The sequence below is a fragment of the Myotis myotis genome, unplaced genomic scaffold, assembly GCF_014108235.1.
Source record: "Myotis myotis isolate mMyoMyo1 unplaced genomic scaffold, mMyoMyo1.p scaffold_m19_p_20, whole genome shotgun sequence".
Lineage (NCBI taxonomy): Eukaryota > Metazoa > Chordata > Mammalia > Chiroptera > Vespertilionidae > Myotis > Myotis myotis.
Genome location: NW_023416325.1, coordinates 12008244 through 12020335, shown reverse-complemented (window position 1 = coordinate 12020335; position 12092 = coordinate 12008244). Strand labels below are relative to the sequence as shown.

The 12092-nt window shown below is 56.3% G+C and overlaps 1 protein-coding gene and 1 non-coding gene across 2 annotated transcripts; one reads left to right on the top strand and one right to left on the bottom strand.

The window, feature by feature from the left end:
* Positions 1 to 280: 280 nt before the first annotated feature.
* Positions 281 to 8320, bottom strand: DGCR6L (DiGeorge syndrome critical region gene 6 like). The gene is made up of 5 exons (XM_036353457.1): positions 8131 to 8320; positions 7876 to 8036; positions 2455 to 2555; positions 1490 to 1630; positions 281 to 791 (listed from the first exon to the last, which is right to left on the bottom strand). Exons 1-5 carry the CDS (start codon positions 8238 to 8240, stop codon positions 708 to 710), a joined length of 597 nt encoding a protein of 198 aa, XP_036209350.1. The 5' UTR covers positions 8241 to 8320; the 3' UTR covers positions 281 to 707.
* Positions 4501 to 4603, top strand: LOC118678672. Its single transcript, XR_004974966.1, has one exon. It is a non-coding gene; the product is annotated as a U6 spliceosomal RNA (small nuclear RNA).
* Positions 8321 to 12092: the final 3772 nt, after the last annotated feature.

Sequence of the window (12092 nt, the reverse complement as noted above, 5' to 3'; positions counted from 1 at the left end):
CTCTCCGTCCCTCACCCCCTTCCTGCTCCCTGTGCCCATGACCCACACCAGGCTTTTGCTGCTCCAATAGGAGCAGGCCCGTGGCTGCCACCCACATAAGGCAGACTGGCTGCACCCTAGTGGCCCAGGGAAAAGGTGATGGGCCTGCAGCTGCACGGGGACAGCCCCAGGCAGGGGCCTCTGTGACACGGGGTGAGGGCACCTGCAGGCTGTGGAGCTGCCTGGTGAGGGCCCAGCTGGGCCCTGGTCATGACAGATACCACAGAGCTGTCACACAAGCCACTTGCAGGCCATACCCAGGCACCTTTATTTCTCTGGCTCACACAAGCGTTGGGCCGCGGGCCTCTCCTACCTGGGGGCTGAACTGACCAAGAACGGGGCCGAGATGTGCTGGTGCCAGGGGCTCTAGCCCTACCCTCTGCTCAGCTCTGGTGTAGCCAGCCAGTAGGAGGGCCTGCTCCCCCTTCCCCACACCGCTCTAGCTTTAGGCATAAAACCCCCGGCAAAGGGCGGGGGGGGGGGGGGCAGACATAGCCGGGGTCCACCCCGCCTCTCCTCAGAGGTGACCTTCCTGCAGGCACCTAGGAGGGTGGTGGCCGGACGTCGGGAAGACAAGCTCCTTAGTTTTGTGCCACGCGTGGCGACCGGGACAGGACTGTCTTCCCAGCCCGGACAGGCAGGGGGTGACTGGCAGGGACCCCACCTGCTCACAGGGCTGCCTTCCCCGCCGGGCAGCCTCTCTGCTGCAGCTTCCGGATGAGCTCCAGCAGGTTCATCTGTAGTGTCAGCTCCTGGGATCCAGAGGGGCCACTGTGAGGCCAGAATGATACCGGGGCCCCCTTTGCCGCAGTAAAGGCCCAGCTAGAAGCCCCGCTCCCCAGGGCCCAGGCGCAGACCTCAGGGCCTAGAGCAGTGATGGCGAACCTATGACACGCGTGTCAGAGGTGACACGTGAACTCATTTTTTTGGTTGGTTTTTTCTTTGTTAAATGGCATTTAAATATATAAAATAAACATCAAAAATATAAATCTTTGTTTTACTATGGTTGCAAATATCAAAAAATGTCTATATGTGACACGGCACCAGAGTTAAGTTAGGGTTTTTCAAAATGCTGATACGCCGAGCTCAAAAGGTTCGCCATCACTGGCCTAGAGTGTGCCAGGCAGTGAGTCTGGCCACAGCCTGCCAGGGGCTTGGCGCACACAGAGGTATGCCGGGGGGGCCCCACAGGCGCCGTGGAGCTGGGGACGGTGAGCAGTGCCCCTGCACCTGTGGGCAGAGGCGGTGGGACCAGCCTCCATGCTGAGCGCTGCACAGAAACCCTTCCTGGAGCCGAACTCCTCCCATTTCCCCTTCCTCCGCGCACCCCAGGCCTCCCCACCCCCACTCGTACCCTGCTGCTGCCTGGGCAACCAGCCCTACAACCCCAGGCGGAATCTGGCCTTTGGGGATTAGCATCCCCAGGGCAGGGCAGGCCCAGGACACTGACCTGCGGGTTGGTGGTCACGTAGAAGCCGGCGACGCCCGCCTTCTCCAGCGTGCTCTGCTGGTCCGCCACCTTCCGGTCCAGCTCCAGGATGATCTTCTGGTCCATGGCCCGCTGCTCCTCACGGATCCGGTGCTCCATCGCCTGCCACAGCGAGGGCAGCTCAGGGATTCAGCCTCCACCCACCACACCTCCCACACAGGGTCCTGGCCTGCCACTGCCACCCTTCTAGAAGCCTGGGCTCCAGGACCACTGCTGGCTCCCTTACTGCGCCCAGACCACTGCCTTCTTGGCTGCACCAGACCCCCCGAGGGCTCGGCTGCCCTCCCTCACGTGTCCTCTCTAGGCCCTCCCGCCAGGTGTCCTCCCTGCTGTACCAGGTCGCACCCAGTGCTGACTGCTCAGGGCCACCATGAACTGGCAGACACCGTTCCACCTCTGCTTCTGGCAAGTCGGCCACTGTCTCTGGGCCTCTGTGCACATTACTCCCCACGGGGCTGCCTGAGACTCCAGCTCGGCACCTCCTCCCTGCACCCCAGCCTTGAGACTGCCTCGGAACCCCACACCTGTCTCTGCATGCACCCCCATCATCCATGGCTGCTTGGTCACATTTAGGTTTTCTGGTTGTCCCTGAGTAACCAGGGAGCAGGATGGGCCCCTGCTGACTCCCTGTCACCCCACCATTGCCCTTGCACCTCCAAAGCCATGGGCACAACGGCCCCTGCACAGGCCCCGCCCATCAGGAGCTGCAGTCTTGGGGAGCAGGTGGAGGGGATCGCGCACTCTCTACCTGGTCCTGGCACTCCAACACCCCATGGTGAGAAGCCACATGTAAGAACTCCCCAAGCCTTCAGCAGCCCAGCCCAGGCTGGGGCCCAGGACAGCCAGCAGCTCCCAAGTCCCCCTGAGCCCCTCCACGTGCCCCGTCCGCAGAGCCCAGGTGGCGCCCACCCTGCCTGCACCCGTACCTCCTGCTCGCGCTGCTGAGCTGCCTGGAGCACGGGCAAGTTGTGGGGCCGGCAGGCCTGCTGGGCTTCCTGGTGCTTCTGCCGCAGTGCCTGCCTGAGCACTGGGAGGGAACAAGGCCAGAGAGTCCATCAGGAGGCAGCAGGGGCGAGATGGAGGGGCCAGGGAACACCGCCCACCTCAGGGCCTGCCCCACCTCAGCACCAAACTGAGGCCCAGGGCAGCCAGGTCAGAGGCACAGACGTGAGGCCCCAACTGATCACCCAGCCCGCCCGAAGCCCTGTACCAGAAGCCGAGGTGGGGGGGTCGGTGAGGGGGGAGCTCCGGGGACTCCGGGCAGCCCAGCCCACTTAGTCCTACCCTCCCCCAGGGCAGGACCTTTCTCCAGCAGGAGGCTCCGGGGGACTCGGGAAGGTATAGTGCCCTAGAGGGTGAGGCAGGGCCGGCTGGTGTGGGGTGGGCTCAGGGCTGGAGCCTGGACTCAAGACCATGTGGGTGGGAGACTGGTCTGGAGCAGCCGTGGGCAAACTACGGCCCGCGGGCCGAATCCGGCCTGTTTGAAATGAATAAAACTAAAAAAAAAAAAGACCGTACCCTTTTATGTAATGATGTTTACTTTGAATTTATATTAGCTCACACAAACACTCCATCCATGCTTTTGTTCCGGCCCTCCGGTCCAGTTTAAGAACCCATTGTGGCCCTCGAGTCAAAAAGTTTGCCCACCCCTGGTCTGGAGGCTTCTGGGCTCAGATGGCCACCGGCCAGCAGTCCTGGGTGTGACCTGCTCATCGTCCACGGGACATCCACTGAGATGTCCAGGAGACCATCCAGGCAGAGGCCTGGAAAAGGAGGATGAGGAGGGGCGTCCCTGTGCCAGAGCAAGGTGTGGCCTCTGCCCACATGTTCCGAAGGATACGCAGCAAAGGGTCTAGAGAGGATCAAAAACTTCCCCCTGAAAGGAGCCAAGCCTTGAGCACAAATACTAAAATGGGACGATGCAGAGAAGATTAGCATGGAGTCTCAGGACTGGACAGAGCAGAAAGGAAACCAGTCACAAAACAGAATATATGACACTACACAGCCCACACCTTAGACCAGTGGGTGTCAGTGGCCGTAGCTTCCCATAAAGGGGAGGCCCCGGTCCTAAGGAAACACAAGCCCAGCCCTGTCCCCGGCAGAACCCTCACATTGCAGCTCTTTCAGGAGAGGCCCTGAGGTTCTGCCAGTTGTTTGGTACCTGCTGTGCCCACAGCCTTCTGTTTCTTGGGATCCGGTACACACCTCGACTATGGCATTTATCACATTAAATAAATGAGTCTGAAACCAAGAGCCACCCTCAAGATATAGGCGCAAGAAACACGATCCCTAGTTGATGTGTGCGCCAATGGAGGCAGAATATGAGGAAAACATAAATACGGGGAACTGTCCCTTTCACTGTTGATTAAACATTGCTGCAAATCCCAGGTCCATGCCCAGACTCCACTGGGTGAGCAGCCAGCGATCAGAGGAGAGCGGCGCCCGCTGCAGGGGTGCAGGGCCTCAGTCACGACCAAGGAAAGCGACCGCAGCCGGTCACCACCTGCGCAGTCGGAGGAAGGGACGACCAGAAAGTCACAGGGCGCTGGCCCACGGCTGGCAGCACCCAAACCTGCCCACGTGTTCTGAAGGGCAAGTAGCAAAGGGTCTAGAGCAGCGGTTCCCAACCTTCCTAACGCCGCGACCCTTTAATACAGTTCCTCCTGTTGTGGTGACCCCCAACCATAAAATTATTTTCGTTGCTACTTCATCACTGTAATGTTGCTACTGTTAGGAATCGTCATGTAAATATCTGATATGCAGGATGTATTTTCATTGTTACAAACTGAACATAATTAAAGCATAGTGATTAATTACAAAAACAATATGTAATTATATATGTGTTTTCCAATGGTCTTAGGCGACCCCTGTGAAAGGGTCGTTCGACCCCCAAAGGGGTCGCGATCCACAGGTGGAGAACCGCTGGGCTAGAGAGTATCAAACACGCCCCACCAGGTGGAACCAAGCCTCGGGCTCACTCCCGCAGCACAGACTAAAATTGGAGCGATACAGAGAGGATCAGCAGGGCCCTTGCTCAAGGATGACATGCAAATTCATGAAACATTCTGTTTTTAGTAACTGAATAAATATGACGAAGTACAATAAAAAAACAACAACCTGGGGGGAGGGGTGGGAGCGGGCTGGAAGAGGCTAATGGAGGGAAAAAGGAGGACCGATATAATACTTTCAACAATAAAGATTCAAAGAAAACAAACAAAACCATTCCATGGAGAAACGGCAGGTTCCTTTTTAAAGAATATATTATTCTGAGTGCTTTATTTGCTCCCCAAATTACTAACCTCTGTGGAGATAAAGGTTACCAAAACCAGCGCGTTTACTAAATACTTATTGGCAGCAAGAGCGAGCCACCACTGCTGCCTGCACCTGCAGACTCAGTCGAAGGCAGGAGTGAAAGCTTTGCATGGCCAAAGCTGTCCGTCCTAATGGGAGGCTGGTCCGTCCTAATGGGAGGCTGGTTACAAAGGTGTCCGTCCTAATGGGAGGCTGGTTACAAAGGTGTCCGTCCTTATGGGAGGCTGGTTACAAAGGTGTCCGTCCTTATGGGAGGCTGGTTACAAAGCTGTCCGTCCTAATGGGAGGCTGGTTACAAAGGTGTCCGTCCTTATGGGAGGCTGGTTACAAAGCTGTCCGTCCTAATGGGAGGCTGGTTACAAAGCTGTCCGTCCTTATGGGAGGCTGGTTACAAAGCTGTCCGTCCTAATGGGAGGCTGGTTACAAAGCTGTCCGTCCTTATGGGAGGCTGGTTACAAAGCTGTCCGTCCTAATGGGAGGCTGGTTACAAAGGTGTCCGTCCTAATGGGAGGCTGGTTACAAAGCTGTCCGTCCAGATGGGAGGCTGGTTAGTGTGGGGAAGCTGCAGGTGGTCTGACTAGAAGAGGGGCTGGAGCAGGCAAAGAACGAGGAAAGATGAGCCTGAACACGTGCCTCTACCTGCGGTTCTCAACATGTGGGTCGCGACCCCTTTGGCGGTCGAACGACCCTTTCACAGGGGTCACCTAAGACCATCCTGCATATCACATATTTGCATTACGACTCATAACAGTAGCAACATGACAGTTATGAAGTAGCAACGAAAATAATTTTATGGTTGGGTCACAAGATGAGGAACTGTATTTAAAAGGGCCAGAAGGTTGAGAACCACTGCTACCAGGAAGCAAGGAAGTGCTCAAAGAATGATGGGACTCGTCAACACGACTCAGGAGCCAGGCTGAAGTCCTCCCTCTGGCCAAATGCGGCACGATTTGAGCATTAAAAAGAATGATGAGCTCTGTATTTTGGGTCTGTGAGCATATGCATCTTATACCTCAACTAGTGGCCCGTGCATGAGTTCGTGCATATTGAAAGGAAATTAATTAGAAGAAATATTTTAATATCGCTGTTCGCCCTTTCTCAATAATAGACGTGTCAACCAAACTCATGATCGACAGTAACAGATGGAAACACCAGTGCGCTAGGCACCACCAAGAGCTTTATATGTATCGCGAATGCACGAGTCCACTTAGCCTTTTATAGATATAGAACTTGCTTAATCAGACCTGCTTTCTGATGTAGCTAAACTTTTCCAGCCCAGTGAAGCACCCCAACTTCTCTTTCCGGTAATTATCAGCAACACAGCAGTAAATATCAACACGAAGTAGATTATTATTGTAGATCACGCAGGGAGAACAAAGGATAAAATATTTAACTGCAGCAGTGTTTGACTAAATTCTGCGCAGTGAGAAAACCTGAAGTCATTTTCATACGAAGTCTTCCCCACACTATTTCTTCTTTTCAGTTGGGTCAAGTTTCTAAGCTTTCTAAATCTCTGTTTTCTGGCTAATGGAAAGAAAATAGGATTCCACTGAGTCTCCTATCTACCTACTCCAGGACTTCTGTGAGCATCAAATGAGATGAGGCGCGGGAAAACGCTTCACAGACATTTGGTTACACTGTAAAGTGTTTCCACCTGGCTATAAAGCAAGTCGTGTTCCTGGGCTGAAGAAACTCCAAGGAGGCTAGTGGTCGCTAGGGAGAGGAAGCCAGGTGTCGCTACTTGATGTCATTACCCAGACGAGTGAAGAAGGACACTTCGAATATTAGCGTTTTATGTAGATTATATAGATAGATAAAAATGTTTACAAAGATAACCACCCAAACAGGGCAGATGCAATACTGATCCTACTCGAACTCTTCTGGAAAACCGAAGAGAACACTTCCCAACTCACCCTACGAAGCCAGTTATCACCCTGACACCCAAACCAGACATCCCAAGAAAACTACAGAGTAATGTCCCTCATGAACACAAAGACAAAAATCTTTGAGATTTTAGCAAATCCAATCCAACGTAGACCAAAAGGACAATACATCATGATCAAGGAGGATCTATTCCAGGAATACAGTCTATCCCAGGAATTAAAAACAACAACAATGTAACTCACCATAGTAACCAAAAAGCTATTGATCATCTCAACAGATGCGTAAAAAAGATTTGACAAAACCATCACAGAAACGCACTACTTCTGGGGCAGACATACGTCGCCTGTCTCCATAGGGAAGGGACCTGTATTACCAGAGGAATTTTTGCCACATTTAACCTGCAAACCATCAGGCTCTGCCTGCTGCCCACTTTACAGGAAACACGGAGGGGGGAGAAATGGGTTAAATGACAGCGGGAAGAAGCAATCTGACAGGTCCAGAGTGGGGACATTCTGCAGGGAGGATGCCTTGGAATTTTTAAAGGCCAATGCCACAATAAATGCTGAGGGCTTCCAGAAGCCGAGACCAAAGAAACCAACTGCAATGCACGAATCCACACCGAATCCTTAGGAAGCGCCAGGCAGTTTGAGACAAGCTAGGTAACGTGACCCTGGACTGAAGGTCGAAGGCACCCTTGAGCGATTCATTTCTCAGGAGGCTAGCCTCTACGGTTACATAGGAGAGTCATTGTAATAGAGCACTGGCTCTCAATCCGGGGCTAACGCGGACCCCCAAGAATGTCTGAGGCATTTTGGGTTGTCATGCCTGGGGGAGGGAGCCCCTGCCATCCCGTGGATAGAAGCCCGGGATGCTCCTCAACATTCTGCCATGCACAGGGCAATGTCACACCGTTAATACCTGTCCAGCCACAAAACTGGACTGACCCATTTGCCACCAAAAGACAAGAACAAGCAAATAAAAAAATACACCAAAAAACGCTAGCAAAGACTCCGCCCTTGATCTGCCCCCTACAAGGAACTTCTACCGAGCAACAGCCAGGGAAGGGCTCGGCCCGCAGAGCCCGCGAGCTCCCAGGGCAGCTGGCCTCCCTCCCGCAGGAGGAGCGCCGTTGGCCCGCCGCCCCCACGCACCTCGGTGTTCGTTCTGCAGCCGCAGGCGCTGGTTGTAGAGGCTCTTCTCGGTGAGGTGCTGGATCTCCAGCAGCCCCTGCACGATCTCGAACACGGTGCCGTCGAGGAGCGCCAGGGCCAGGTCGCTGAGCGTGGTGTAGGACAGGCGCTGCTGGAAAGAGCTGCGGGCAGAGGGGCGTGGTGAGCGCGGGCAGGACCGGGCCCCGCCGCCGCCGCCGCCGCCGCCGCCGCCGCCGCCCGCCCCGCGGCCCGCACCTGGGCAGCTCCTTGACCAGGCTCTGCAGCGCTGACAGCAGCTGGTAGTGCCGCTCCTGCTGCCGAGCACCATCCACCGCCTCCTCCAAGGCGCCCGCATAGCGCTCCATGGCCCCCGCACCCTGCCAGCCGCGGCCCGGAGGGACGCTCCCCGCCGTACGCCAGTCCCGAGCCCGGGGCGCCCCGCCCCTTTTACGACAGTTCAGAGCGCGTTGCGGCCAGCTTTGCGCGTCGGCCAGAACGAGGCTGGCCCCGCCCCCCAGCGGAAGCTCCTGGGCGGGTCTCGCGTCGTCCCCGCCCCTTTCCCCGCCCACGCAACCTCGGAGGCGTACCTCCACGGCGTTGAAATCCCGGATTTCCTAAATGCGGCCCAGCCCGCAGGTGTCGGCACTGACCCAAGCTCGGTTCCCAGCCTCTCCCTCTCGCTGCCTCTGGACGCTCATGGCCTCATTGGGCTGCGCGGGGCGAGGGCTGGTCCTGCGCATGCGTCCGCCAGGGCGGCCTGAGGGTCCTGCCGCCTCCACCGGGCGGCCTCCCGTCAAAAGTGCTTGGGTCACGGAGTCCCCGAGCTCCGCCAATGTCAAGCGGCGTGACCTTGCGCCAGTTTTGTCACTTTTGGGGCCTCGGTCTTCTTGTCTTCCACTCGTGGGACGCTATTCCGGGCCACTTGTCAAGCGAGACTGCCCCCGCCCCGGGCTGGGAGCTCCAGGCAGGGCGTGCGCGTGCCTGGCATCGGGCTGGCATCAGGCTGGCATCCCCGCCCCGCGTCCACCTCCATCCACAGGGTCAGCATGGAGAAGAAAACCCAGTTCAACGCCTCATTCCAACCTTGAAAATAAATGATCGGGAATCCCCAATTACACTTTTTATAAACTATCAAAATCTACCAAAAAATCAGACTGCTGAATAGTCTGCTGTGCTCTTGGGGGCAGGAGGCGGGAGATTCCTGTCTTAGAGAAATAGCATTGTCATGGGTCTGCCCGGTCTGGAATGGGTGGGTTCTTTAAAAAAATAAAATAAAATAAAATTATATATATATATGTATATATATATATATATATATATATATATATATATATATATATATTAATTACTGATTTCAGAGAGTAAGGGAGAGGGAGAGAGATAGAAACATCCATGATGAGAGAGCATTGATGGCCTGCCCTCTGCACCCCCCCTGCTGGGGATGGAGCCAGAAACCTGGGCATGTGCCCTGACAGGTAATCCAACAGCGACCTCCTGGTTCACAGGTGGACACGCAACCATTGAACCACCCCCGCAGGGCAGGAATGTGTGGGTTCTTGACTTCAGGCAGGAAAGAAGCCCATATACAGTCAGTCCAGGTGATGTTGAGAGAGTGTTTATCAACGTTTGGGACAGTGGAAACAAAGAAGGGCTTAGGATAGAAGCAGCGAGATCACCGACAGCAGTGAGCCTGGGCTGGGTTCACTGAACAGTTAGGCGAGAGGAGGGCCCTCGGGGCTTAGGAGAAAAAGAAAAAGTACACAAGCCCTGAGGAAAGGGGGGCTTGGCTGGGGTGCGCTCAAGGGAGGGGGGTGCAGGCTCCCTTGGTCCTGAGCGTTTGATCTGGTTTCTGCAGGCGGGCATGCTAGGGGAGGGCTCCCTTAACACGCATCAGCTTTCCAGGTGTTTAATATTCTGACACATCAACATGAGCCTACAAAGGGGCTTGAGGTCTTTGGTCAGCTTCACCTCTATTTTGGATTTATCCGGCTCTAACTTTTTGCTGCTGTTGTTACTTATTACCCCGACTTCATTCATGTTGGGGTTCGGCTGGCACGGCTGGCACTAACTGGGTCTCTGTCATCTATCTCCCTAAGGCAGTGGTTCTCAACCTTGGCTGCACGTTAGAATCACCTGGGAATCTTTTTAAAATCCTGATTTCTGGGCCTCATCCTCCGGAACTGCTGTTACTTTGTTATGGGGCGGGGCCACAACATTATTAACAAAGAAACAGAATTTCCGGAGGATGAGGCCCAGAAATCAGGATTTTAGAAAGATACCCAGGTGATTCTAATGCGCAGCCAAGGTTGAGAACCACTGCCCTAAGGTAACGTAAGCGGCCCGCTCTCTGGTTGGGGAGGAGCAGTGAGCATCATCTGCTCTTAAGTGCCTTTGGTTAGGGAGGACGGGTCTTGTTAGCTCTGTTAATTGCATGGCCGTTAGTTTATTTTGTCTCCGTTTTCCTCGTTCCACTTGTCAGGGACCGTCCTAGCTTTTTACTGACCTGCCTCAGCATCCTGCCTTCCTCAGCTCAGTGGGAGGGAGTCCTGCACTGTTCAAATTGGGAAGGGGCTGCTGTGCAGCAAAATGTCAGAAATCGCCCTAGCCGGTTTGGCTCAGTGGATGGAGCGCCGGCCTGCAGGTTCAAGGGTCCCAGGTTCGATTCCCGTCAAGGGCATGTACCTTGGTTGCGGGCACATCCTCAGTAGGGGGTGTGCAGGAGGCAGCTGATCCATGTTTCTCTCTCATCGATGTTCCTAACTCTCTATCCCTCTCCCTTCCTCTTTGTAAAAAAAAAACAAAAACAAACAAACAAACAAAAAAAACCCAATAAAATATATATTTTTTAAAATGTCAGAAATAGGGAGAACATTGAGGGGGGGGAGGGTAAGGGGGGAGGCCAGAAAGAAGGCTCGGGTGCCCAACTTGAGAGGATGAAATGGATGAAATGTCCAGACACCTGGGGGCAGACAGTGCCCAACAACCCGCGGGAATGCCATCGGGAGGAGGGGAACCGGGCCGAGCTCGGGGCCCCTTCTCCGTACCCTCAAGACGGCCTGTGCCAATCCCCGGCTGAGTGGGGACTTGGAAAAACCTCCTAGAGGTGCCTCCGATGAACAGATCCCAAGGGGTCTCCGTATGGCCATCCGCACCTGCACGATCCCGGGCTCTGCCGCGGACCCTGGGCCGGTCGGATCCCGCTCCCACTGCGAGCCGAGCCAGCGGAGGAAGCTACACAAAGTGGCCGCCAGGGGGCGCGCGGCACCGCGGCGCGGTCGGCAACCGGGCGGGTCTGGGTCCCGGGCCGGCGGGAGCGCACCGCTAAGCTCCGTAGGAGTGTCCTCGTCGCGGTTCAGCCTCAGAGCGGGACGGGGGAAGGAAGAGGAGGCCGGGCGAAGTCCCCTGCCGGCCCCCTGGCACCGGGCATCCTGCCGGCCCCAGCTCCGGGGAAGGGACTTGGAAATATTTGGGGAAGATCCGACCACCAGGTACCCGCACTCCGTATGGGCGCTCGGCACGGATTTACCCGTCGGGCCGGAGCTGGTGCCCTCCAGAGCGAGACTCGGAAAGATTGGGGGTCCAGTCCTCCGGAGACGCCCTCCCGGCCCATCCCGCGGGCAGAGCAGCTCTTTGCCTCTGGAGTGGTAACGGGAGAAAGTCGGAGGCGCCTCCGACAACCGGACCGCGTCCGGGACGGCGTCCGGGCGCGGGAATCCTCTCCCGTTACCCCGTGGCGGCCCCGGTCGGTTCCGCGGGGGTACAGGCACCGGCGGGTGCTGGTCCACCTGCCCCAGCAGCCTATAACCTAGTCCGGGAGAGCGGCAATGGACACCCCCTCGGGTCCCTGCGCGTTTAATCTCGGCGAATAGATGACGCGCCGTCGCCGCAGCACCACGGGACGATCCCGTTAGCGGCGTCGGCCTCCCGAAAGTCCACGTTGGGCACCGCGGCCGCGTCCCGTCCATTGCAGATTTCGCTGGAGTTCCCGAGGGAAGACGCTACCTAAACGAGGCCGCCAGATGGCGCCCGAGGACCAGCACGAAAGTCCGCAGGATGGACCTGACCGCGGGCCGGCGAGGTTCGCACGGAGGCCGCCCAGACGCCGCATCTCGTCGCAGCCTAACCACGATCGCGTCTCTTGTCCCCGGGCAGGTGGATGGGGCGTTCGCCCCGAAGCTCCCGGGCGGCAGGACACGACCCCGGCAGCAGAAGGGAAA

Coding starts and splice junctions, on each gene's coding strand:
- DGCR6L (XM_036353457.1), bottom strand. CDS start 8,240: ATGGAGCGCTATGCGGGCGCCTTGGAGGAGGCGGTGGATGGTGCTCGG. Junction 2,556..7,875: donor GCTGCAGAACGAACACCGAG/GTGCGTGGGGGC, acceptor GTTCCCTCCCAG/TGCTCAGGCAGGCACTGCGG. Junction 792..1,489: donor ACGTGACCACCAACCCGCAG/GTCAGTGTCCTG, acceptor TCTGGATCCCAG/GAGCTGACACTACAGATGAA.